Source organism: Aulonocara stuartgranti, assembly GCF_965226115.1.
Source record: "Aulonocara stuartgranti genome assembly, chromosome: 15".
NCBI classification, from domain to species: domain Eukaryota; kingdom Metazoa; phylum Chordata; class Actinopteri; order Cichliformes; family Cichlidae; genus Aulonocara; species Aulonocara stuartgranti.
This window is the reverse complement of record NC_138951.1, coordinates 21,459,176-21,486,359: the sequence shown is the minus strand read 5'-3', so window position 1 is coordinate 21,486,359 and position 27,184 is coordinate 21,459,176. Positions and strand designations below refer to the sequence as shown.

The window sequence follows — 27,184 nt, the reverse complement described above, 5'->3', positions numbered from 1 at the left end:
TAAGAGCAAAGTCTTGCTTACCATCACCAACATGGATTCTGTTAAACACTGAACAAGCAATATGAGTTTGCACAAGACAATTGGTACAAATACATACTTTGATATATGGCAGTGGACAGGAAGTGTGCTGTGGCTTTAGTGGAGATAAAACTCTACAACACATTATTTAATATCCTATAAAATTACTCTTATTTACCTCCACCAAAATTAGTAAGACTGCAGTGTCAGTTTGGTTGAGAAGGGGTCTACACATTTGAAAAACTGAGGGAATTCATATGATCTACATTAAAAAATAAATACAAGAAATAACCATAACATTGAAAATGACCACAGCCTGAATGAGGAGGAGACAGGAAGTAAACTAGATAGGCATGTGTCTTTGACAAGTACAACAGAGTTTGCCAGTTATAGATGTGACAAAATGAGAAGGAAAACCAGAACAAAACGTGATGATTGAACACAAATTCTTCAACATTTCTCTGTTTCTGTTGCTTCTTTTTTCAGGTAAGGAAACCTTTATTTACAACTAAAACCTTTTTGCTATTTTACTTAATCTCAACAACAAATTTCAAACACACATTTTCAGATATGAAAATTAATTAGCTTTGAAAACCTCTTCCTACTGTAACACTTTATCAGCATCTAACTTACTGAATAGATTATTGTTAAGATTAACAGATGCATGAAGTAGTTTTGAATAATTCACTGTCTTAATGATAGACGTCTGATATTGATAAGTATGTTCAGTTACAATAGTCACCAAACTCTTGTTTTGTCTCAATTATTAGGTGTAATTTCTACATCAATTTTCTTTTACCTACTTTAGCTTTTATGCTGTGATACTTTCTGTTTGCTTTCTGCATTTATTTTTATATTCCTCCTTTGGAGTCTTTGTGGAGCAAATCAGCTGAACTTGTTTTGAACTGGTTGTTAAGAGTAAGCTGAAAGTCTTTATGAGGACATTATGATTCACTAATTAAAGGAAGCTCTCCGTGTATCTAGATGTATTACAAGGTCTGTGTTTTTTTTATATTTGTGCTTCAGTTTGAAGGTAAGGATACATGTAACACGTAAGAGATTTTTTTTCTTCTTTTGAGTTTTACTTTATTTTGAAATCCAAGAGAGCTGTGCTTTTGTTTGACAACCCAAATCAAGTTTTTTGTTAGTTCTTTTGTAATAAGAATGTAAATCGTCTCCGTTCAGACAACTATTGTTTTTTTTTTCTGTTATATTCTCAGGAGATCTAAGTGGAGATCTTTCACTCTCCTTCACTGTCAGAGATGGAGATAAAGTCACTTTGCCTTGTGAAAACATGATCAAAAACCATCACAGCTGTGACACTACCACCTGGCTCTTCACTGATTCAAGAGGAAAAGCAGCAGTAGAGCTGGTTAATCTTGGACAAATCAAAGAAACAGTCAAATCAGACAGACTGAGTGTTACAGCAGAATGTTCACTGGTTATAAAGAAGGTCACAGCTGAGGATGTTGGTCGTTACACCTGCAGACAGTTTAGAGGCAATCCAGGGAAACAGCAAGGTCCAGATGCTGTGGTTTATCTGTCTGATGTCATCAGTGAGTATTTACACCACAATATGTTGAAGTTCAAACTGTGTTGTTAGAGCAACATCATAAAACATTACATTTAGTGAAAAGAAATGTATTCATACTTTTTAATTCTTCTTGCGTTTATCTTCACCAGTGACTGAACAGAAGAGCAGGGATCAGGTGACTTTAAACTGCTCTGTGCAGGTACATGGACATTGTGAACACAAAGTGAAGTGGATCCATTACAGTGAAGGTCTGAATAGAGATTACTCAAACATAAAAACATTACAGTCGTCCTGCTCTGCTACTGTGACTTTTGTAAATTCTTTATACAGTCACATATCTAACTCTGACTTTAAGTGTAACGTAACAACAGAAGATGGCAAAGAGCAGCTTTTTACCTTCAGCCCTCATTCATCAGGTAAGAAAGGAGGAGAGATTTTAATGATTATGATAAAATTTTGAAAGTAACTTCACATTATTTGCTTATTTTAACAACTTAAAGTTTTAACTGACAGACAATTTATACAGACAATTTATTAGTGAAAGGGCCACTGAGTCTTCTTTTTTCATTTAGGTGAACAAACAAACAAACATAATCACAAGGTCTAAAATCACCTTAAAAGTTGTAAATGCCAGCATTGAATGTAGATGTATGTATTGATGTGTTTCTTTGGCATCAACAGCAATAAAGCAGAGGTACGAGATGCTTTACAAAATGTACAAAATAGTTTAAATAGCAAAATTCAAATAACTTGTGTAACACTTTCTATCCTAACTCTTTCATACAACTTTATCACAAACAAATTACAAAAAAAAAATGATAACAATAATGAAACTTTATCGCAGGAACCAGCTGCTCATCATCTGTTCCACATCCACCTTTTCCATGACCTTAATAAACTCATTGAAGGAAATGCAGCCATCTCCGTTTGTGTCAGCCTCCTGGATGGTCCTATCAGCAATGCTGCCGAGTTCTTCATCTGAAACGTTGACTCCAACAATCATCCGCAAGACCTGCAGGAGCTCATCTCGGGAGATCTTGCCATCTCTGTCCAGGTCATATAGACGGAAAGCAAAAAGCAGCTTGTTTGTTCTGCTGTTCAGGGGCTCTGTAGCTGAGGGGTTCTTGTTCTTCTCGTTGTCTTGGTCGATTGGTCTGAAGTGAGCCAGGGTCCGCACGAAGCCCCGGAAATTTACCTGGTCCTCTCCCTCAGGAAAGAATCCGTTGGTGATTATATCTCCCAGAGGGTTGATGGCCAACTCGGGGATTCTATGGAAATCATCTCGACTGAGGGTGCCGTTTCCCCCTTTATCCAGGCTGGTGAAACGTCTGTACAGGTGAGTGATCTTCCTGTGGGAAAAGCCAGTTTCCTTCTTAATTTCTTCAATGTCCTCAATTTCCTCTTCTCTGAGTAATCTGCTGAGTAATCTGGACACTATGGATCCCATGGTGAGATGTTAACGGAACTTTACAATTGAGATGATTCGCTAAGGCGTCTTGCGCAAGCTCTCCAAGTGTCTCTATTAAAGTTAGCAAAAAAGCTAACTAACTGAAGGAAACGGTTTCCAGGGCCTAATCCGTGGATCGACTTCCTTCGAGGCGTGGACGTCTATCAGCAGAGAATGTACCTTCACCTATCAGCAGAGAATGTCCCTTAGTCTGTAACACAGTCAAATATATTCTCAAGTAATATTCAAGCATGCCATTCAGCGTGTTAGTACGAGCTCGGGAGCAGCTTGGGAGAACAAGAAAACAGAGACTGCTTCAGGTTGTCTTCCCAAAGTGACTCAACTTTATTCACAAGTACAACAGTTTATATAGAGGGTAAAATTCATGAGACAGCAGATTATCAGTTTAAACCAGTACAGACCAAGATAAGGCAGCGTCTTCCTGCCCTTGGGTGAAGAAGCATCCTTTGTGTAGTGTATCAGTTCAGCTACAATTGTGATTATCTCAGCGACATATTTTCAAGGCACAAAACAAAGAGTTCTTTCATTAGTGAAAACTGAAACAAACCATTTGGCCTTCAACAGGCGTCTAAAAGATTAAGAAACTAATGTAGCTGAGGGAGTGATCTCTGTGGTATTTCAACCTTGTACCAGCCTGTGATTCTCACACATCAATTCTTGGGTCAAAGAGAAAAATAACTAAAACAAAGGGGCCTTATTGAATGACAGAGTTTTCCTGCATAATGTCACTATAAAACAATATCCAGTAAATGCTACCATGGTACTAAAATACCTAACAGTTCCCCTCTTTTATTATTTTTAAAAATAATAACTCAAATAGAAAGGAAAAATCACAAATGTAATAACATAATATAAAAAGCAAATCATAAAATGTAATAGTTCACAACCTAATGTTCAATATACACATCAGGAACATCATTGGTAACATCTGGCACATCCTCAGGATCAATTTGTGCTAATTGCAAATACATTGAAGTAGCTGTACTAGTAGCTATATGGGTTATCATTGAGAATGTGGCTTGCAGAAATGTGAACAGGGTTGCACTTTACAATACGAAATAGTAAATAAAAATCCTAAGGTTAATGCAGTAGATATGATTAATAACCTAAATATATAAAAAAGACAGTTCTTTAGTCGTCTCCTGGCCTGGTCCCAGGTTCGAGAGACACCGTATAAGCGTCGTGTGATGACAATGGGCATTTCATTTTCTCCATTATCAGGATGAAACGAGTCTATCTTTATCAGGTTAGACATTGTGTGGTACTCTAGGCTTTCTGTTCCTGCTGGATGTTCGAGTACCTTGTTGTTGTTCTTTCAGGCGTTGTGTGTTAATCAGTGATTGTGTGTGTGTAGGTGGATTGGATCCGGGCGTTGGCTCGCCTGAGTCGTCATCTACTTGATCCGACGCCTTAGGTGGTTTGGTGGGGCTGGTCTTAACCCTGCTGGCATGAATCCACTGAGGTTGTCCGTCTGTTAGGATGCTGGTTCTCGTCACTGCAAGTACAGTCTGGGGGCTGGAACACGCGGCCTCCCCGAGTGCCCTTGGTTTTAGCGACTTTACCAACACCGCATCTCCTGGTTTCCACGGATGGGTTGGATCTATGGAAGGGAGAGGCTGAGAGAGACAAACTTTCTGATAGTTATTATTCAGTGTTTCTACCAGGTTATGAACATAGTCAGACAATGCAGTGTCTATGTCCCCTTCCAATAGCGGTGCCCCTCTGGAGGCTGACCATGGTGTTGGAAACGGTCTTCCCATGATTATTTCAAATGGAGATAATTTGGTTGCTGCGGATGGAGTCATTCTAATCTCGCAGAGGATTTGAGGAAGTAGTTTGATCCAGGTCATTCCTGTTTCTATCATTGCTTTAGTCAGGCGATTTTTTATGGTCCTATTCATTCTTTCTACAACTCCTGAACTCTGAGGATGGTATGGTACATGATATTTCCAGTCTATTGCTAGAGTTTTAGCACACTTTTGAATTACTTCTGATGTAAATGAAGGTCCTCTATCACTGTTAATTTGGTGAGGTATTCCAAATCTGGGTATTATTTCATTGCACAACTTTTGACAGACTACTTCTGCAGTTTCTTTTGATGTTGGATAAGCTTCTACCCATTTACTAAATTGATCCACTATTACCAGTAAGTACTTGATGCTTCCTTGTGCTGGCATGTGTGTAAAATCAATTTGTAATGTATGAAATGGGAAATCTGGTTGTGGTAAATGCTGATGTTTTGCTTTTGGTTTTCCTACATTAGTTCGTGCACATGTTAGACAGGTTGCTAATATGCGTTTTACTGCGTGTGATGTTTTCTCGATTACAAATCTTGATTTTATTGCTCCTATTACCCCTCTTTGTCCGACATGACTCACACCGTGAAAATGGCGGACAAGGATTGGCAGTAGTGAAGATGGGAGGGCAATCAAACCCTCAAGGTTTTTGTATAAGCCGTCTCTGTTATCTAAGGTACAATCATTACTTTCCCAGTAAGTGTAATCTAAGGCAGAGGCTTGCTCTTGTATGAATTTTAGGTCAACATTTGTTTCTAAATAGTCTGGGAGCGTGACAAGTGGCAGCTGTAAAGGCAAAGATAATACTTCCTTTCTGGGTGGTTGCTGTGAGGCAGCAGCTGCTTTCGCGGTTACGTCTGCAAGAGCATTTCCCACTGCTTCGTCTGTGTCAGCCGTGCTGTGCCCCTTCGTTTTAACAACTGCAATTGCCGATGGCAGCTGTATAGCCTGCAAAAGTCTTTGAACAAGGTCAGAATTAGCGATCGATTTTCCATCAGCAGATCTAAATCCTCTTTGTCTCCACAATGTGCCAAAGTCATGCACCACACCGAATGCATAACGGCTATCAGTGTAAATTGTTACCCGCTTATCCACATGTAACTCACAGGCGCGTATTAAAGCCATGAGCTCTGCTTTTTGTGCTGAGTGAAATGGTAATGAGTGAGCCTCTAGTATGATGTCAGGCAATGTCACCACCGAATAGCCACAAAGAAATGAGTTGTCATTTGGTTTTGAACAGGACCCGTCCACATAAACAATGACTGAGTCTGGGATTGGTGTCTGCTCTAAGTCTGGGCGTGGTGCTGTGGATTCCTGTATACGTGTCATACAATCATGATCGTCAGGGTCGTCTGAACCATCCTGTCGGTCAGAGGAACACAGCATACGAATGAGTAAGTGTGCTGGCGAATTGGGTGTGCTGCTTGCTTTTATAGTGAGATTTGCTGTTGAAGTCAGTGTAGCTTCATAACCTGAGCGACGTTGTGCGGTCATGTGTTGTGTAGTTATGTTTGCTAGAATGGTTGTGACCTGGTGATTGGTGTGTAGAATAGTGTCATGTGAGAGTGTGAGCTTCTCGCAGTCCCTTATCATGATAGAGCAAGCTGCTACTGCTCTCAGGCAGGCCGGCATCCCCTGAACTACTGCTGGCAGCACCTTTGAGTAGAAGGCTACTGGACGGTAGCCACAGCCATGCTCTTGGGCCAATACACCTGCACAGGTTGTGCCGTTCTCTGTGACGTACAGGTGGAACGGTAAGTGGTAGTCAGGCAGACCCAAACAAGGGGCGGAGGTCAGCGCTCCCTGTAATGCATTGAAAGAGGCAGTCATTTCTGTGGACCACAGTATTCGAGGAGGCTTGTCTTTTTTGCAGCATTCACGCAGAATGTGGTCATGAAAAGAACAGTCTGGTATCCACTGTCTGCAATAGTTCACCATGCCTAGGAAAGACAGCATTTCCTTCTGTGTAGTGGGCTTAGGGACAGAGGTCACAGCTTTGACCCTGTCTGTAGTCATGGAACGTTGTCCGTGAGACAGTGTAAATCCCAAATATTGAACAGAAGTCTGACAGTACTGCATTTTCTTTGCTGATGCTTTGTGGCCAGTCTGTTGGAGGTGCTAGAGTAGCATGTGTGTGGCAGTTTGACATAGTTTTTCACTTTCAGCACAGAGGAGGAGATCATCTACATACTGGATCAGAGTACAGCCCTCTGGAGGAATGAAGCCGTCCAGGGTAGCACGTACCACCATTGAGAAAGCCGCAGGGCTGTCTACCATGCCTTGGGGTAAGCGAGTCCATGTGTACTGCTTATCTCTATGTGTAAAAGCAAATATCGGCTGTGTGTCCTCATGCACAGGTACTGAGAAAAAGGCGGAGCACAAATCCACCACAGTAAAATGTGTGGCTGTTGCTGGAATAGATGTCAGTATGCTGGGGACATCTGGGACAAGAGGAGGTAGAGGCATAATGACTGCATTAATTTGCCTTAAGTCTTGTGTGAAACGCCATACGCCAGGTTTGTTAGGCTTTGGCACAGGATTGACAGGAGTGTTATATGGAGATACTGTGGGCTTTATTACTACAGCTGTCAATAAATCTCCTATGATGATGTCTAAGGCTGCGGCTTTTTCAGTGGAAATGGGATATTGCTTGACATATACCGGCTTGTTGTTTTTCAGCTGAGCATGATAAGGTGTACAGTCAATAAATCCTACATCATTCTCACCTCTTGACCATAATGTCATGTTTTGATATTCAGCTGGCAATGTGACAGCAGAGTACAGTGTATGGGGTAGGTTAGATCTGTGTGTCGACATGGTGCAGTAATGTCATAGCCTATGTCTGAGTTATGTGACAAAACCACTGTTCGGCCTTCACTGGTGTGTGCAGTTATCATGTTGTTGAACAGTGTGAGAGAAACAAATATGTGGCTTCCAGGCATGGGGCTACCTGGTAACGGTGTTTGCACATGTTTTTGACACAGAGTGTGACGTGGGATACCAGTCAGATGGATATTGAGTTCATTCTCCGCTGAGGCGTCCAGCTGACACAGAGGCTGTTCCTTCTCCATGGTGTCGGTGCATAGGGCAGAGAAAACATAGCTGTTATCAGTATCTGCAAACATTTCACCCTTTGTGTTAAATGAAATACACAAGTTCATTTTTGCCATTAAATCTCTGCCTAATAGATTCACAGGCGAGTTTGGAATAATTATGAATGGATGATATGTAATTTCGTCTGGTTTTGGGCCCCAGCGTGTCTTTAGAGAATGAGTTTTGGGGCATTGCACTAGAGTTCCGTTTATTCCCATGGTGTTGATGCACACAGAGGAAACAGGCCCACTATAGAATTTTCCAGACAGTGAACTTTTAGTGGCTCCACTGTCAACTAAAAAGGAATAAATCTTTTCACCTATTTCTATATCTAACATGGGCAAGCTTTCTGTGTTACGGGACAATTGCAAATGCAGCATCGTGTGTAGTGCTTCACACTGTCCCTCATCTTCACCTGGGCCTCCCTATGGTTGGTCCAGTCTTTCGTTATCATATGGATGGGGATTAAAATGTGGATTATAAGGTTGCTCCCTAAGTGCAAAGGGGCCGTTTCTTTGATGTGATTCCTGTCTGCGTTGCCAGTTACCTTGTCTGTAAGAGCTCTGCTGACGCCTAGTGGCAGGAGCTGGTCCTGTGTTTTGTGGTTGAGACCTATGTGCTGCTGATTTGCATTCCCTCCTCCAGTGTCCTATTTTTCCACAGTAAAAACATACGTCTCCACTCCTATCTCTCCTTCTGAAATCTCCCTGCTGCGCTTGTTGAGGGGGCGGGGCCCCTGCATACATCATTTTTTCACTTTCCTCTGAGCCTTCAACATCAAAATTCAACATAATCTTAACACTTTTAGCCTTCGTGCTGTTGGGGAAAAGATCTGCACCAGCTTTTGTTTTGACAAGTGTGATAAAGTTCTTTATTTTCATGTCATAGAGATTATCAGTGGCAGTCAGCTTCAATAGTTGTGAACATTCTGGATGAATATTGTTTAAGAATGTTGTTATGAAAATCTGATCATTTCCTCCTTCAGGCATGCATGCCTCATTAGTCCAGCAGTGTGTGAAACGTTTCATAAAAACTAGAATGGATTCATCTGGCTTTTGCTTACACATGGTTACTGCATTTAAATCAATTTTATCTCTAGACATTGTGAGCAGAAATTTCTTTAGATTTTGAAAAAAGGCTGTGATTTTGTCATCGTTTATCCACAAAAACGAGGTGGTGTTGGCTGCTTGGTCATTTTTAGGGTCTAGTTCCTCTACTTCTTCAATAAGCTGAGATTCAGTCACACCTGGAATTCGTTGACATAATATATATCTATAATCAGGCCCACCCAAGTGGTGGTATCTGGTACTTCTCTGTAATGCAGAAACAAAGGCTGTAGGATTTTGTAGAGGATCGGGAAGTTCTTTAATGGTTGCTGCTAACTCTGAAATTTTAGGGGGTTGAATGCAACACATGTCCCCTATTATCATGAACGGAAGGGAGGGGCTGACGTCATTAAATTGTGATCCCTGCTTTTCTTTATAACGGGTGTTTTTGTGGGGGCCCTCTTGAGTTTTTTCCTCTTTTTTCTGCTTTAAGTAGTTCCTTATTAAATTTCTGGTGTTAGTTATTGCTTTTGGCACAGTTAAACCATTTGCTACTCTAGTGTGGCGCTGAACATGATTATCTATGACGGAAACTGCTTGCTGCAGTTCAGTTAAAGGATCTTTCATGATTTCCTCACACTCTGCCATTAACTGTTTTGTTTGCTTTTTATGTTCCTGTAACTCTCTTTCTCGTTCAGTGTATTCTCGTTCCTGTCTTTGATCTAGGTTAAACCAGTCATCTTCTTCTGATTTAGGTGTCATTTCAGTGCCTTCCTCACTCTTTTGGGATTCTGCTGTTATATCAGGATATACGCGCTGATGACGTGCAGCCGCCGCAGCAGCTATTAATTCTGTTTTTTCATCATAAGGCGGCGGAGCCGTAGGTTGAACGGATGGGCATATAAGGCTAGTTTTTTCTGCAGTGGATTTACTAGAGCCTACACTGGCTTGATTTAAAGCATTTACGTCTGGCTCGGGTCCTTTTTTCCATAGTGGTAGCATGCGATTGGTCACATCACAACATTCTATCATATATTTTTTACAGGACTTTTTAATCAGCCTACTTTCCTTATCACAAATAGTATTTAACATTTCTACTGACCTGTTTTCTGGCGATAATCGTTCGGGATAGGGCTCCGGAAATACATTAGGATGCATTAAACTTACAGTTCTTAAGTTCGAGACGAAATCAGTCACGTAAGCACTTCCGCATGTTCTGGATACGTAATCATGGAAGTCTTCATTGATTCGCGAGCGTGGGTTAAACGTAACCGGAAGTGGGAGTCGTACTGAGCCGCTATTTGTGATTTTATATTTTATTTTTTTTCGGTTTTACAGTTAATTTTGAGTTTTTATCGGACCCGTCTAAGGTCTTTGAATTATTCTGACCCATGGTCAGTGATTTCCAGAGGGGTTTAGACGCTTTGAAGGATTTAAGTTAGTTTTTATTTTTGCTGTGGCACACCTGAGGTTACTTGATTTTTTTGCTAGCAATTTTATCTTTTTAGTGAGCAACTTCTCACTTTTTAACGAGCAACTTCTCGTTTTATGACCCCAGGCAACTTCCTGTGTCCTTTCTGCTGGTGAGCAACTTCTTAGTTTATGACAGCAGGCAACTTCCTGTGTCCTTTCTGCTTTTATTTACAAAACAACAGGCAACTTCCTGTGTTTCTATGTGGGCCACTAACGAAGGCTCCTCAGCGTATCCCACTTGTTACTATGTGGGCCACTGAAGAAGGCCTCGTCAGCGTATCCCGTTTCTATGTGGATCACTGAGAAAGGCATAACACAGTCTTATAAAATAAAAGACGAGTGCCTACCTTCGTCAGGATCCCACTTCTGACACCAAAATTGAAGGAAACGGTTTCCAGGGCCTAATCCGTGGATCGACTTCCTTCGAGGCGTGGACGTCTATCAGCAGAGAATGTACCTTCACCTATCAGCAGAGAATGTCCCTTAGTCTGTAACACAGTCAAATATCAAATCAAATCAAATCACTTTTTATTGTCACATCACATGTGCAGGCACACTGGCACAGCACATGCGAGTGAAATTCTTGTGTGCGAGCCCCACAAGCAACAGAGATGTGCAAACACAACAACACAAACGAGCAAAATACAAGAATGGCCAACCTGAAACTAATAAATATATGTACAATATATAATAGTGTATGCATTTCTGGATGTGTATACTAAATATTTTCCTACGTGTGTGTGTGTGTGTGTGTGTGTGTGTGTGTGTGTGTGTGTGTGTGTATACACATTTTTACAAATTAAATAGTAAAAAAATAAAATAAAATAATAATAATAATAATAAAATATATAAAATATACAGAGTTGAATATGTGCAAAACAAGTGGCATTTATATACAGTGTGGAGTGCATAATGTTGAAATATATTCTCAAGTAATATTCAAGCATGCCATTCAGCGTGTTAGTACGAGCTCGGGAGCAGCTTGGGAGAACAAGAAAACAGAGACTGCTTTAGATTGTCTTCCCAAAGTGACTCAACTTTATTCACAAGTACAACAGTTTATATAGAGGGTAAAATTCATGAGACAGCAGATTATCAGTTTAAACCAGTACAGACCAAGATAAGGGAGCGTCTTCCTGCCCTTGGGTGAAGAAGCATCCTTTGTGTAGTTTATTAGTTCAGCTACAATTGTGATTATCTCAGCGACATATTTTCAAGGCACAAAACAAAGAGTTCTTTCATTAGTGAAATCTGAAACAAACCATTTGGCCTTCAACAGGCGTCTAAAAGATTAAGAAACTAATGTAGCTGAGGGAGTGATCTCTGTGGTATTTCAACCTTGTACCAGCCTGTGATTCTCACACATCAATTCTTGGGTCAAAGAGAAAAATAACTAAAACAAAGGGGCCTTATTGAATGACAGAGTTTTCCTGCATAATGTCACTATAAAACAATATCCAGTAAATGCTACCATGGTACTAAAATACCTAACACTAACCGAGCTAAAACGGCTGCTATGTTCGGTTAAAAGTAGTGATGTGTCCTGTGTGTCAAAGCTTCGAATCGCGCGTCGGGTAATCGCGGGGGCGTTTTTCTGAAGCGCGAATCGAGGCTTACGTTGATTACGTATGCAGTGACGTTCGAGGCCTCGCGGGCAGTCCGTACCACGTGACTGATTCGGGAACTGGTTCACCGGTTCGCGCCAGATTCGAAATAAAATGGGCAGCAAAACACAGCTGATTCCCCCATCACATCGTGTTGTGGAATTGGATTACGTACGTGTTACATATGGAACTCCAAAGTGTTCAAAATTAAATAAATAAATAAGTCATGATGAAATAAATAACTATGTGAATAAATAAGACACAGATATGTAATGTGAGAATGATATTGTGAAATAATTGAACACATTTTGAAAAAAAGGTCATTATTGTGAAATATATTGCATTCTGCTATATAAATTTACTTATTATTGTGAAATATTATTTCATGATCATTATTTTTCACAATAACAGAGATTATTCCTGAGGCATTTTATTTATTCCCAGCCGTTTTTAATCCAAAATGTCCTTTTTTCAAAGTCAGTCTTTATTTCAAAATCCCGTTTTTCCCAATGGCCTATTTATTTCATAATGTGACTTTTCAGCAGAATGACTTTGTCTGTCAATCAGTGTGAGTGGGCTTGACCTTTGCGCCTATTGGCTGATCGTTTACTATCGACTAGTTTTCCTGGATACCTGCTCCGCGGACGGCTGCTACAGGTAGCAAAAACGTGCTAGGTCAAAAGTCACGGAGGATGGCGGACTGGTGTGAACTTCAGTCAATTCTGCTCATTTTAGCAGATCAGATAGAGAGGGATCATTTACCTGTAGATACTGTTTTGAGTCGTTTAGATGATGTTTCTGAAATGCTTGGGATGATAATTGCTCTTCAAGATGTTAGCATCGATGACAGCATTGTTTAAGAATCGAAAGTTTAAGATCGATTCAGCACCGTGTTCGTTTGGAATACGCCGAGGAAGAACAGTCTTCAAATGTTGGTCGTCCACGTCTTGAAATCCCGGCTGCAGCACTCGGGACTTTCGTGCTGTCCGGGATAACCATCGGGGTAATTGCCGATATGTTTTCTGTGTCTCCGAGCACAATTAGGAGGAGAATGACGGAGGAAGGTCTAAGGTAAGTTTATGCTGTAATTTAACACCTGTGTGAGTCTGTACACAGCATTATTTAGATGTTGACCTTAATTATGACGTTTGATATTGAAATATTATCGCTTCCTTTTTTATTGTGAATATCTAAAATAAGCGGGGCAGCTACGGCTAAAGCTATCGGCGCCATCTCGTTGTTGAGACACGTTTAGCCGGCGCAGTGTTAGCTGTTAGAGTGTGTTAACTCGGAGACTGGGGGCAGTGGAGCCTGTAGGAACCTTTTACACAGAGTAGACCCACCAGCTTTCCACAGTCTACTTACTTATCACATCTTGGTAGACAGCAGGGTCATTAGTGCTTTAAATAGTACATAGTTGAATGTTTCATTGCTGTTTGCAGCTAATTGTTCTCTGATAACACATAACAAAGTTGATGTTAAATAGCAAGTTTATTGAAATGGTTTTGTCTATTTCAGCAGCGTTTTAAATATCATACTTTCTCTGGTGTCTTCGGTAAAGCAAAAACAAGAATACATTTACGTCCTTGGTTCTTTCAGGAAAACGTTTTGTTGAGACTTGCTGTTATACTAAAAAAAAAAAAAATTATGTGCAGAAAATCTGATAGGTATTCTTCTATTGGGAATGAGGACTTGGATGCAAAAGTGCTGGACATTCAGCGTCATCACCCAAATGCCGGCTGCAGAATGATGATGGGACATCTACGATCCAGAGGCATACACATTCAAAGTAAGCTGATATTGTTTGAATATACAAACACCAGTTTCTGGCCCAGAAAGCATGTGTCAGTGTAGCCATGATGTGATATTATAATGTAGGCATCAAAAATGACTAGGCATGTTCGCATCACTGTTATGCAGTTATGTTCCTGTTTGAACCAGTTTGTACATGATTCTCTCTCCCTAGTAAATCTGTACAGCACCTGGATACTTACCTGAAGCAATGAAGATCTGTCTCATAAGTATTACAGTGTTTACAATACAGTCTTTTTGTAGTTGGTAGTACTAAGACATGATCTGTTTGTTAATCAGGATTTCGACTGATTAACGAGTCAATGAGACGAGTCAATCCAGAAGGGGTCATGATGCGACGGTTATCTATTCAGACTGCAAGGCGTCGTCAGTACAGTGTACCAGCACCAAATCACCTTTGGCATATCGATGGAAATCATAAACTAATTCGGTCAGTACTTGCATCACCTTTTCCCTATTCCATTGAAGTAACAGAATGTATGTATAAAATTGTAAAATGAAGCCTTGAGTTTGTAAATGTCATCTTAAATGCTGTCATATAAGGCCATTTACAGGATTTGCTATAGTCATGTCTGAGGCTTTACAATTATGCATGTGATTCCTTGCACTACAGATCTTTCTGTAAAGTGTTTAAGTTTCCCTTCTATTATTTCTTTTACATTCCTGTTATAACATGTTGTCACTTTATATGGAACTGAAATATTGGTCTTGCTTGTATGTAACTGGGGACATGACAATGGTTTTTTTCTTGTTTTGTTTTTTTTAATTCTGCCTTGTCAGATGGAGATTTGTTGTCCATGGTGGGATAGATGGTTTTTCTAGGTTAATTGTCTACCTTAAAGCTGCCACCAACAACAAAGCTACAACAGTTTTTGATGGTTTCTTGTCAGCAATCAGACAATATGGCATACCATCAAGAGTCCGGTAAGAGGTGTTTAACAAATACAGTATGTCAAAAAACTCTGTATTGGACAGTAGTTATATTCAGATTGTTACTCTCACTGACTCGGATCAAAACTTCTCTACTTTTTTTCCAGGTCAGACAAAGGAGGGGAAAATGTGAAGGTTGCACATTTCATGGTGCAGACAATGGGGGAGAACAGGAACTCTCACATTACAGGCAGAAGTGTTCACAACCAGCGGTAAGGACAAGTAAATTGATTGTCTGTCTTACTTTTTTTTTTTTTTACACATGCAATTGTAATAAAACAAATGGTTTCTGAGCATAATTGACTGGTTTTCACTGTGTCTTATAGCATTGAGCGCCTGTGGAGGGATGTATATGAAAACGTCCTTGACCTTTTCTACACAATCTTCACCCAGCTGGAGATTCAAGGACTGCTCAACCCTGGTGAAGAAATTGACTTGTTTGCACTGCACAGATGCTTTTTGCATCACATTCAACATCATCTTCAGTCATTCCAGGAAGCATGGAATCAGCACGGACTCAGAACAGCAAACAACCATTCACCTCTGCAACTCTGGTTGCTGCACAGAAAGGAGGGACAAGATTTGTCACAGGTACATGACTATTTGATCCGTATTTGTTCTTCTATGTAAAACTCTACTATCTGTAGTTGAGATGAGTTCTACTGTTCGAGTTGGTGTACCAAATATTTCTCCTGTAAGTGAAAATGTCTCTCAAGCCATTCTCTCCTTTTATTCCATCTGTCAGGTATAGATGGCAATACTTTAAACAAAGTTAAATTTGTTATACCTGAAGAGAACCAATCCTGACCTAGAATGGGTGAATGAATAATTATGCCTAAAAAACTCGAATAGGCCCTGACAGACTCAATAAGTCCATCTAGGAACAGCTGCAGGAAACACCTCTTCAGTTTAGATTTAAAACATGTGCATGGTCTTTCAGGTTGATGAGGATTATGGTGTGGACTGGACAGGACCACATAATCACCGCCCATCAAATGAGATCACCATTCCTGAGATTCAGCTCCCACGTGCACTGAGTGAACGAGAGCTTGCTGTGCTACCAAACAGCAACGTTTCACTCAGTCAAGCTTTGGATGCCTACTGTGAAACTGTTCAGTCACTCAAACTTATGTTTGATACCACACCTTAACTCTTCAAAGTAAGCAGGTGCAATATGTTCACACCCCTTTTTTAAGTTTCTACATCTATGGCTTTGTAGCTAATACTGACTCAAAACAGCATAACCAATTTCATTTTCAACAAAACAGTGAGTGGCTATAAAACAGGATTTGTTTTACACAGCTGTCACTTTAATAATAATAAAAATAAGTGACAATAAAATAAGTGATTTGATATTCATTTCTTGGATGTACAGTACATGTCAACTCTGAGCAGATTTAATACAATGCACACGGTACAGTAGTATAAAATCTTAATGCAAATAAATTTTCCAGTAGCGAGAATAAAATAAACATACTGTGTAATTTATAATGTACAGTGAACTGATTTTGTTTTCTAAACTCTTTTTAATATAAACTGACAAAAAGCAATAAATGCTCACCTGTACTGTGTATTTTACACTGTCAAGTGTATTAAAGGAACTAGAACTCACTAGATTGTCCGTTTCTTTGAACACTGAATACAGTAAAGTGATGCAAGAAAGAAAAATGGTCTAATCTTACCATGTGGTTATGGAATCAATCCTAAATCAGACCAAAACCTGAGTCAGTAGAGTTGAGACACACCTGAATGTCCATTAGAAATGACTCATAGGTACAGTAGTGTGCAGGAAGACGTAGTACTTCAAAACAGGTGGAAGACTGCTGTTGACCACTTCCACAGTCATTTCTCTCGGCAAGACTTCCCATCCTGTCCAAAACTTGATGAGGGCTTTTCGTTGTGCACAAGACGCTGCAATGGAACATTGTTTTGAGCTATAATGACATCCTATATTCATTATTTTGAGTCTTTTATGGAGAAATACCTTAAAAGATGAACAATTACATAAAGAGCACAAGACATTTTTGCCCCACTCAAATTGCTGTTGTAGCTGTCATAGATATTTTTATGGTAACAAAGCTAAAAGTAGTTGCATACAATTATAATGCAACTGATAATGCCACCACTCTGTTTTTTATGTATTGCATGGAGGCAGTATGGAGCAAATAAGAAAACAAAATTATACTATAGTGTACTTTGTTAATGACCCGAGATCACTGGACTGTATGTAATTTACCAAAGTATAATCAGAGAAAACCAATAGCAAAATACCTATCGCAGCAGACTTACCATTTTCAATGAAGGACCGAAGGTAGCCTGCCACTCTGCATTTATCCTCAAGAGAGCATTCCTCTTCCTCCTCATCTTCATCTTCTGTGGCATGTCTGATCTTGCTGTCAGAAGCGGCCATACCATGGTCTCCTTAAGCCCTTTCCTCAGCTGCTTGACTTGACGGCTTGTTCGTGTTATGACCTACAACAGTGAGACCAAACCAAAACTGAAGTGTGAGTCCGTAAAGTAAAACACACTTTAAATGTTAAATACTTAAAGAACATCCACTGTACTGATAAAGCATTTCAAATGGCCTCCAAAGAGATTTTTTTAATGTATATGAAAAATGTACTTATTCACATCCAAAGGTTTGATTTGCTTTTCTATTTAAAATTTACATTTATTGGGGAGAGTAAGTCCGTACTCACAGCGTGGAATAGCAGACGTTCATACAGCCACTTTCTATTGGTTTGTGTGACACCTGGCAGGTCCCAAGCCAGGGCTAGCTCGAGAACATTTCTTCGTTCCAGTTCTGTTAATTCAGCAGTGCCATCAAGCTAGGACAGAGGGGGAAAAAAATTAGTCAGTAGTAGGTACTGATGGCTATTCAATCTTGTCTCTAAATTTAATATTTAGTGAAATAGTAATTCTTTAAAATAATGGTACAAAAATGCAAACCAGCTGAATAGTGCTGCGGATATCAATATCAGGGCAATCCTCAATCTGAACTGTAGCTGTTTCAGGTGAGCCACCAAAAAGGACATGGATGATTGCAGGACTTATACCAGACACACACGGTCCACCATGAATGAATGAATGTCCCATTATTCTTCCTAATAATAAATAATAAAAATAAAACATAATAAATTCACTTAGCCTAACATTGCATGGGGGTAAAGACAAACAGTTTTGTAACTGTATTCAATCTAGTTTTCATCTTTACGGTTACAGTTAGGATAATGTAACACAAGTAATGCTTTTTCCTTTAGTGCTGCACATGTATTATTTTAAATTACTATTCCTCTTATTTCTGTACATAACTTTCTTACCTGCCACCAAAAACATGTCACTCTCAAGCAAGGTCTGAGAAGTGGACGGAGTCAAGTGTTTTGGCTCACCGTCAAACAGTCTTGTAAGATCTGTGTTCCCTGAAAAGAGTACAGCTAGGTTATGGTGAGTATGAGAAATCCAGGCAGTAATTTTAACACAATTAACTCATTTACATAACAAATACATTTTCTTTACATGATGAAATATTCTCTTATTTAATCCACTATACATGTGCCCAGTCTAGTTTCATACATACCAAAATTCAAATGCAAACCAGACGGTACTAGAGAAACTGCCTTTGAGAAGAAGAATCTCTTCACCCCTTCTCCAACAGCAACATCCCCTAAAAGGAAGAAGAAGAAAAGAACTTGTGAAGTTTCGGATTAGTCAGTCACTGGATTTCTAATGTTTTCACAATACAGAAAAAATACCTTCCAGTTTGCAGCTGACAGGGCCCGCCCAGTCTACCTTTGGAGCTTTGTAGAGGGAGATAAGTGATCTCTGTTGATCCACAATACTTTCCCGCAAGTCCATTTGCAGGACTACTGCCTTTCTGGTCTCATACTTTGAAAGTAACTCGGACTTGTAGAGCCAGGCTGCTCTGGTTGCATCTTGTTCACATTTCCACTCTGAAAGGTACACATTTGTATGGATCACATGAATCAAAAGAAATAAAATATATGTATTTTTTGCCATTTGTCTGGTATCTTCCTAACTTAATTCCTGTCACTACCTGGTTTTTCCCCTAGAAGTGACTTTTCCTCATCTTGATGAGATGCATCTTCCTGCACTACCACCATATCACTTGACGATTGCTCTGCTCTTGCTGAGGTTATGGTGGATTCCAAGATGATACTATCTGGTTCCTCTACCCCGCAGGACAGATTCCAGGCATCACTGTTGCTACAGGATGGGACCTCTGACCTTGCTGTTGTACTACGAGTCTGCCTAGCCTGACTTTCAGTAACAGACTGAGGTTCAGCACCACTCAATGAACTGTGAGAGGGATTGGCAGAGATTTCAGCATCCATCACCAATATATATAAAGTGGACTTACTTAGTTTCCACACTATATACTAAAATATATAGAAAATCAAAGATGTTCCTTACCTTGTGCATTTAGTGATATGGTTTTTCATTTTATTTAAAGGAATGTTAATGTCACAATTCAGGCATTTTGTGGGGGGTCCTTGTTGCTGGAGGGTTGTCAGGCTCTACAGAGAATATGGAGATAAAAAATATATTTAATATACATTTGGTGCATACTGTGATAAAAAATATTTTGACAGTTCTGCAATCGCATTTGCCAACATGAGAAGCAGAAACAAATTGTAAACACAAAATGACATATCTCCTTCTAAACCTTTTCTAACAATTGCTTACATACACATTCAGAACCATTATTACTCATATCGTTAGCTTCATAGCATAAGTGCCTAAGTCATTGACTTAGTCAAATGACTTAGGCAATTATGCTATGAAGCTAACGATATGCAGTCATGTTTCTAACCAGCTGACAGCTAAAGTGATTTGACACATAGTTGAGCTTAGCTAGCCATTTGAACTAGTTTATTAATACATGCAAATAACATATTGTGACCCTAGTCATTACTCACGTCTTCCAAATCAATACTTTTCTGCAGTGGCCTTATATAGATCAAAGCTTGTCCAATTCCACTCAACGGACTGCGGAGATATCGCACTGTATATCCAGTGTCTGGGCTTGGGATTGTGCACAGGTTACGGCTTCGTGTTGTACCCGAGATTCTCAGCAGTTCAAACCCTCCTGTGTCTTTCAGCTGAGGGAAGGTATCCTCAATCATTGCCTTGACCACTTCTGGGTCATCATCCCTTCCTGTAAAACACATTACTTGCTGTACATTACTACAAAAATGGTACATATAAGAGTAAAAATGTAGTTAAACTGAATCTTGAAATATTAACAAATGACATGTAGCATCACCTTGGAATGAAATCCGTTTCTCTCCAAGTCCAGCTGCTGCTAGGTCAAATTTGACTGCTTTAGCTGGCACTGTGTCTGACATATGATCATGTAAACAGAAGAGAGCGCACAGGATAAATACAAGGCTACCCTACCGCCTACTGGTGTTGGCCAGAGGGGCCGATGGCGCGATATGGCAGCCTGGCTTCTGTCAGTCTGCCCCAGGGCAGCTGTGGCTACAACCGTAGCTGCCTCCACCAGTGTGTGAATGTGAGAGTGACTGAATAGTGGCATTGTCATGCGCTTTGGGTGCCTTGGAAAGCGCTATATAAATCCACTCCATTATTATTGTTATTATTAAATTACTTACGTGTTTAATTTGTCAGCAACTTTCTGCCAGCCCTCTCTCCTTGCTTTTGCAGCCTTTGCAGCGTTCCCTTGCGTTTTAAATAAACTCTGAAACTCCTGAAATCCCTCACTCAAGAGTTCTTGCTCTGCTGCCGAAAAATACCGAGCGCTCTCCTTCGACATTTTCGCCGACCTACCAGAGGGTTGCCGATCAATGTTTCTACTATCGATGTGTAGCCCCTTTTACGACACCCAGTGATGGAGAGACCCCCAAGATGGCGCTCTGAGCAGTCACGTATCGCTGAGCTCTGCGAACCTGGCCTTTTTAAAATATATATTACACACAGTGAACAGAGACTTTATTTACGCCTACGCAATAGTCATCCTTTACTTCTCATTTTGGTATCTATTTGTGAACCAAAATGAGCAAACCGAGAAAGACCGATTCTAAGAAGTTGCATGCTAACAGCGGCTCCGTTAGCAAGCTTGCTAATGTTAGCCAAGCTGCTCAGTCTTCTCTCGCCACTGAGATGCCCGCCGACACTAAAAATACTCTCATCGACTCCATGCGCGACTATTTGGAGGCAGTTTCCGAACCGCTTCAGTATTCACGGATGGAAGAAGAGTTTCCCCCTCTCCCTATCACTCCATGCGCCTCTCCCACTGGTAAGCTAAGAAAAATTGCGGATACGGAGACATCTACGGTTCTCTCCCAGCTCTCATCACTTACCATGTTGATTAACTCGAGGTCGGATACTCTTGAAAAAATGGTGAGTGACAACTCCATAGCCATCTCCGAGATGAAAAAAGCTGTCCAAGAGAACACTGAACATATCACAGCTGTTAAGGAGTCATTTGATGCTGTCTGTGCTGAGTTAAATGATATGAAGAGCAGAGTTGTCAGTGTTGAGGCACAGCTCGAAAAATATAAAGCAATCGCTGAAGCACAGGAAAAGCGCATCTCTCACCTGGAGAGCTATTCACGCCGTTGGAATCTGAAGCTCTACGGTCTGACCGAGAGGGACAAGCAGGACGTGCGGCAGGAGGTACTCAAAGTCTGTAGATCAGTCCTGCCGGAGATGCAAGATAAATTCCCCGACGTCGTTGACACCGTCCACCGCATCGGTCCCAAGAAGTCCAACAACGACCAACCCAGGGGAATCATCATTCAGTTTACATCCAGGATCTACCGCGATGCTGTCTGGCGCGCTGCTAAGAAATCCACCTACCTGAAAGGTAACAACCTAAAGCTGGCTGAGGATCTGTCTCCTGACGACCGCGCCCGAAGAAACAGACTCTGGCCGTCTGTGGAAGCTGCGCGCAAAGAAAACAAGCTGGCGTTCTTCGTAGGAGGTCGTGCATTCGTGGAGGGAAAAGAGATTTTTCCACCCCTATAACTTGATCCAAGGTATTTTGAGGTGAAAACTGAAGTATCTTAAGATTAACTTGGTTTCACTGCCGTTCTTTTTTTGTTTGTTTTTGTTGTTGGACTGATAAATCGATCAGAGTTAAACTGATGCAGTTTATTTGTTATAAGTTTATTGGTCTTCAGTTTGGCTGCAATATTTTTGCTGAAAATGTTATGAGCAAGCTGGATAAGCTTCTTTTTATTTTATTTTGTTTGTTTGTTTGTTTTTTATTCTTTTTTTGAATAATTAGTTATTTAAATGGAGCAAGAAAATTTCTATTAAGCTCCCTTTCAATGCTCATATGTGAAGCATTTATTTATTTTATTTATTTATTTTTTACCACATTGGTTTTATTGTTTTAGGCTATTGTATTCCTATTATTATTCAAGTTCACAATTTCCTTACTCAGGGGTTGCAGTTCTCATCTTATATAGGACTCTCTTAAGTGACCAGGTTCCCAATTCAACTGTTCTTCATTTACTTGGTCTAAGCTTTTTCTTATTTGTCACTTTTAATTTTTGTTACTATCATTATGTCTTTGTCTGTTATTTCTTTAAATGCAAGAGGTTTAAGAAACAATGTTAAACGTAAGGCTATTTTTTTGTTTTGCAAGCAGTTCAATTCAGATTTCTGTTTTATACAAGAGTCTCACTCAACAGAACAAGAAAAAACATTTTGGAGATCGCAATGGGGAGATGATCTGTGGATGTCCCATGGTACAGAGCATGCTGCTGGTGTCTGCATACTTAAAGGAAGATTTAATGGTAAAATCTTGAATTCTGACATAGATAAAGATGGTCATTACATTTTTCTAATAGTTGAGGCTGCACACTCTATCTATGTTTTAGTCAATGTGTATGGTTTTAACTGTCAGAGGGAGAATAAACTATATTTTGATAGGTTGGAGGAGCGCCTACTGCGCTGGTTATCTAAATATCCATCCATCCATCCATTCGCTTCCGCTTATCCTTTTCAGGGTCGCGGGGGGCGCTGGAGCCTATCCCAGCTGTCATAGGGCGAGAGGCGGGGTACACCCTGGACAGGTCGCCAGTCTGTCGCAGGGCCAACACACAGGGACAGACAACCATTCGCACTCACATTCACTCGCACATTCACACCTAGTGGCAATTTGGATTTTCCAATTAACCTATCCCCACAAGCTGCATGTCTTTGGACGGTGGGAGGAAGCCGGAGTACCCGGAGGGAACCCACGTAAACACGGGGAGAACATGCAAACTCCACACAGAAAGACCCCGGCCTGATCGTGGAATTGAACTCAGGACCTTCTTGCTGTGCGGCAACAGTGCTAACCACCGTGCCATCGTGCTGCCTATCTAAATATCCCAATTCTTTTATTATTTTTGGTGGAGACTTTAATACAGTGTTTAACAGCTATTTAGACAGATGGCCTTCTAGAAGTTCAGACTCTAACTCATTCATAAGACTGTTTGCACAAAGATTCAACTTAGTCGATTCTTGGAGGGATTCTCATTCGTCTCAGATAGCTTATACATGGTGCAATAAGTCTCAAACCAGACACTCGCGTATCATGCTTACCTCTGAATAAAAGAGGTAAGCGTGATAAAAAGCAAAAAACAAAACAAAACAGTAGCCTTACAAAAAGAACAGAGTAGCAGAACATTTAATCTTGATCATTTAATGCATTATAATAATTTACAAATCAGTGTTCATCGATATAATTTACAAACAGACAATATACATGTCTGATAAGTAAGCTAGAAGTTTAGACAAAAACATGCCAGTCCTTTTTCTTGCTGGCAGTCAAAACAACAAAACAAAATAGGTCCCAAAGTGGAATCCTGCAGGATGCCACATTTCCCTATCGAATATGAAAAATCATTATTTAAAATTTCAGAAATCTAAAATACTGCTGGAACAAGTGAAACTACTGTGGGTGATGTTCAGGTTGCTTGTGTTTTTTACAGGACCTTCTCCAGTCTGGGTCAAAGTTGTCCCAGCTGTCCTGATTCCCCTGGTTCTCTTGGCTGCTGCTGTTGCTGTCTTCATGAGCCTTGTATATAAAAGGATGAAGAAAACTGCAGGTAGTGTGTGTGTTTGTGTGTTGCAGACCTGGCCAGCTCCTGTGGGGATGTTGAGAGTTTCAGTTTAAAATCTGATGACACGTACTGGTACTGACTTTCAGGAACAATGGAAATGTGCAGAGCTTCAGTAACTACAGAGCGATACTATGAAGATATGGGAAATAGTTGTTGATGCTAGGCTAAGAAGAAGAGTGTTGATCAGTGAGCAGCAGTAGGACTTCATGCCAAGAGAGAGTGCTATAGATGTGGTGTTTGGTGTACGCTGTAAGAGGCAGATGATCCATTTTGAGACCCCTAAAGGAAGAAGACTAATTTATACCCAAAAGCTCAGCCTTCAGTTCCTCACTGATGTTGTTTCTCAAGTTATGAATGTTGTCCGTGCAGTTGCCTTCAAAAGAACAAAAGCTGCCCTTGATAAGAAGCAAACATATTCATGGAGGAATGCTATACTGATAAAAATCTCCTACAAGAGGTCAAAGACATGTAGAATGAAGTGGGAAAAAAAATAAATTTCAAACTAAAAAAAAAAAGACGTCTTTAACCTTGAATGGAGAAGACAGACATTTTCTGTCAGATATCAATAAATCCAGCACCAGTCAGGCATTATATGTATCCTATACTTTTATCTTCACACATAAAACCTGAATATATGATAGGATGAATTAACACATTGGTTATGGTTCTTTCATTTTGTTTTTTTTTACATATCTGATTAACAGATTTTTGGCACGCCTTTCCTGAAACAGTCTTCCCACAGATCTCTATCCCCTCCCAGTCTTCCGTGCAATAGGTGATTATGTGATCTCCACTAAGCCACACAGCCTGCTGTTATCCACATTATAGAAAGACGTTTTTTTTTTAAAAAAAAAGTGATTTACTGCTGCTGTTTGCTACAGTTGATGTTCTTCTCTGCTCTCTCAGTTTGCCAGCTCAAAGCAGTGGACGTGACAGAGGGTGCAGAAAGTGTCCTGCTGCCCTTTGAATCCAAAAAATGTAAGAGAGAGGACATCATAGTGGAGTGGAAACGTATCCAAGATAAAGAAGTCAAGGCAATCGTATATGAGCAGGGTCGGACACAGCATCATAAAAACAACAAATCGTTCCGACGCCGCACAGAGATGAAGAAAGACCCACGGACTACAGGAAATGCCAGTCTGACTCTGAGAAATATTAGCTGTGAAGATGGAGGTGTTTATATCTGCACCGTCTGCGACAATGAGGGAAAGACCCTGGAGCAGCAAGTGGTGGTGCTCTTGGTTCATGGTCAGTATAAGAGAATTTGACCTAAAAGCTCCTGCTGAACACATTCATGTCCATTAGTAATATTGACAGTTATATTTCTGTGAAGGTTAGTGACCTCACATGAAAATGCTGTTAGTGTGATAAAAACACAAGAACTGATGTATACTTTGACAGAAAATAAACAGAGCAGTCACCTTAATCGGAGTCATGTGATTTCATGCATTTACCAGGACTCTGTGATCTGACTCACTGTTGTGTTTCTCCTCTGCAGAGGGATGGCTGAAAACCATCAGAGGTTTGTTCCACATTGGCACAGAAAACAATGAAGACTCCGCCACTCCACTTTCTCTTCTTCCAAAGTAACTCTGTTTACTGCAGTCAGTATGAGTTATCTGAAGCTTTTGGTTGATTGTTGCTTTGATTATCAGAGAAACTACTGTTTGATTTCTTCATTCAACCATTTCTATTTACACTCTGTAGACAGAAAGTGTTACAGGAAAAAATGATTCTATGTTTCTTTACCTTCTTTTAAATGTACAAAGATGCCTTTTGTCTGCCCTTTGCCTATGGTTAGATTAGTTTAGAATTATCTTTTTAGACTTTCCCAGCAAAGACATCTTGTTTCTGGGACACATTGTTTTAGATTGTTTTATCTTCCCTAGCTCTCTGCTGACGAGACTAGCACCATATATGGAGTTGTTTTATTTTATCTGTTTATTATTTGTTATCCTGTTCTCACTGTCTCTGTGCTCTGTGCCTATAAAAATTACCAAGCCACTGTGCATGGTGTGAGTTGTTCTTAGCAGCTCACCCGTGTACACGTTTGATAAAGAAAGTAACTTTGTCTCATTGTGTCTTTATTTCTCCTGGGTTTTTTACAGAGTTTTCCCCCAACAGAAATTGTCTTCTGTGGTCTGTGCACTACATTTTGGACTGGCTGTATTCTCTTGACAAGAACAACTTGTTACTTTAACTTATCCAAAACATTAATTTGCCTTTATAGGCTATAGTGTGAGTGTGTGTGAACAGATAAAAATGCTCAGATTAGAGCACTGCAGAAATGTGTGTGACTGGTAGAATAATGACTTGTAGTAGAAAGCTATTTAATGCTCAACTTGAATATAGGAAGGTTCTGTATAAGTACCAGTTCACTATGCATAAATGCACAGGAAAGCTCAGATGTCCAAGTTTTCCAACAGCACTTGAACAAAGCCTGCACAGTCAGTCTTAAAAGAGGATTTTTAAAAGAAAGAAAAGTCAGTAGATAATAATTGATACTAAAAAGACCAACAGCGCCTCCTTCAACTGACACATCACCACAGACAGGCACACAGCCCCGCCCCTCACTAGCAGCTAAACAGTGAGGTTTCAGCAGTGAGTAAAGCTCCTGTTTTAATAGTGTTGAAATATTGAAGAGTTAACATAAATGTTAACCTGGCTCCTCATTAGCAATTACCTGATAGCCACTTTACCTGTCTGTTTTGTTAAGGTAGTGGCTATGGCTACTAAATTAGATCATTTTTAATAACAATATACTATATAATGTTAAAACTGCACACAAATATAATGTAACCTGTGTGTGTCTGGTAACCCGTGCACACATTTTTTACCAATCTGTAAGTGAAAGAAAAGAATGTCACAAATATTTGTAGACATTTGTATCCACAGAAAACCTTTTAGCAGTTAGTCATCACATCTGTGTAAAATCTGTTTGAGTCATTCATGTTTAATTAGTTGGTGATGTGTCAATTTTTAATAATAGTTACACAAAAATCACTGCACATGAGTTGTATGGGTCATTTTTGCACATTTGTTACTAGCCTAATTCCTCTCTGTATGGCTCTTCATCCCCAAAGCAGCCTAAAGTTTTGTGTTTAAGTGTAAGAAATATTCTATAAGATTGAGAAAACAAAAACTGATTGAAAGACTAAAGTGCTTCATGTTAGGGTTAAAAGACAAACGGGATAATTAACAAAGACACTAACAACACAAACTGTGCACATTAATTTATAAAATATATGTAAAAAACTGCGAATGGGGAAAAAATGGCAATGAATTGAACCATTAAATGTTGGACAAGGGTCA

The 27,184-nt window shown here is 40.0% G+C and overlaps 3 protein-coding genes and 3 long non-coding RNA genes across 6 annotated transcripts; 3 read left to right on the top strand and 3 right to left on the bottom strand.

Moving 5' to 3' along the window:
• The first annotated feature begins 428 nt into the window (after positions 1-428).
• LOC309688940 lies at positions 429-2,125 on the top strand. The gene is made up of 3 exons (XR_014271206.1): positions 429-504; positions 1,239-1,574; positions 1,702-2,125. It is a non-coding gene; the product is annotated as an uncharacterized lncRNA (long non-coding RNA).
• A 256-nt stretch (positions 2,126-2,381) lies between these two features.
• On the bottom strand, positions 2,382-2,999 carry LOC309689731 (calcineurin B homologous protein 1-like; the record flags this gene model as incomplete). Its single annotated transcript, XM_082506354.1, has 1 exon — positions 2,382-2,999. The coding sequence occupies one exon, from the start codon at positions 2,997-2,999 to the stop codon at positions 2,388-2,390; it is 612 nt and encodes a 203-aa protein (XP_082362480.1). The 3' UTR covers positions 2,382-2,387.
• A 321-nt stretch (positions 3,000-3,320) lies between these two features.
• On the bottom strand, positions 3,321-8,446 carry LOC309690013. The gene is made up of 2 exons (XR_014271579.1): positions 7,767-8,446; positions 3,321-6,619 (listed from the first exon to the last, which is right to left on the bottom strand). It is a non-coding gene; the product is annotated as an uncharacterized lncRNA (long non-coding RNA).
• A 4,533-nt stretch (positions 8,447-12,979) lies between these two features.
• Positions 12,980-16,126, top strand: LOC309688606 (uncharacterized protein). Its single transcript, XM_082504452.1, has 7 exons — positions 12,980-13,103; positions 13,688-13,821; positions 14,124-14,274; positions 14,625-14,768; positions 14,882-14,986; positions 15,101-15,365; positions 15,715-16,126. Exons 1-7 carry the CDS (start codon positions 13,048-13,050, stop codon positions 15,922-15,924), a joined length of 1,065 nt encoding a protein of 354 aa, XP_082360578.1. The 5' UTR covers positions 12,980-13,047; the 3' UTR covers positions 15,925-16,126.
• A 387-nt stretch (positions 16,127-16,513) lies between these two features.
• LOC309688895 (uncharacterized protein) lies at positions 16,514-20,441 on the bottom strand. Its single transcript, XM_082504969.1, has 11 exons — positions 20,059-20,441; positions 19,712-19,950; positions 19,206-19,309; positions 18,829-19,091; positions 18,527-18,724; positions 18,352-18,438; positions 18,095-18,193; positions 17,724-17,878; positions 17,474-17,602; positions 17,064-17,246; positions 16,514-16,685 (listed from the first exon to the last, which is right to left on the bottom strand). The coding sequence occupies exons 1-11, from the start codon at positions 20,138-20,140 to the stop codon at positions 16,617-16,619; spliced, it is 1,608 nt and encodes a 535-aa protein (XP_082361095.1). The 5' UTR covers positions 20,141-20,441; the 3' UTR covers positions 16,514-16,616.
• A 1,413-nt stretch (positions 20,442-21,854) lies between these two features.
• On the top strand, positions 21,855-25,943 carry LOC309688909. The gene is made up of 5 exons (XR_014271200.1): positions 21,855-22,558; positions 23,741-23,857; positions 24,577-24,647; positions 24,779-25,120; positions 25,371-25,943. It is a non-coding gene; the product is annotated as an uncharacterized lncRNA (long non-coding RNA).
• Positions 25,944-27,184: the final 1,241 nt, after the last annotated feature.

Excerpts from the sequence above, each read along its gene's own strand:
- LOC309688606 (XM_082504452.1), top strand. The coding sequence starts at position 13,048 with ATGTTTTCTGTGTCTCCGAGCACAATTAGGAGGAGAATGACGGAGGAA. Across the intron at positions 13,104-13,687 it reads ATGACGGAGGAAGGTCTAAG|AAAATCTGATAGGTATTCTT; the intron begins GTAAGTTTATGC and ends AATTATGTGCAG. Across the intron at positions 15,366-15,714 it reads AGGGACAAGATTTGTCACAG|GTTGATGAGGATTATGGTGT; the intron begins GTACATGACTAT and ends ATGGTCTTTCAG.
- LOC309688895 (XM_082504969.1), bottom strand. The coding sequence starts at position 20,140 with ATGTCAGACACAGTGCCAGCTAAAGCAGTCAAATTTGACCTAGCAGCA. Across the intron at positions 19,310-19,711 it reads AAAGTATTGATTTGGAAGAC|AGCCTGACAACCCTCCAGCA; the intron begins GTGAGTAATGAC and ends TATTCTCTGTAG. Across the intron at positions 18,194-18,351 it reads TGGTTTGCATTTGAATTTTG|GGAACACAGATCTTACAAGA; the intron begins GTATGTATGAAA and ends TACTCTTTTCAG.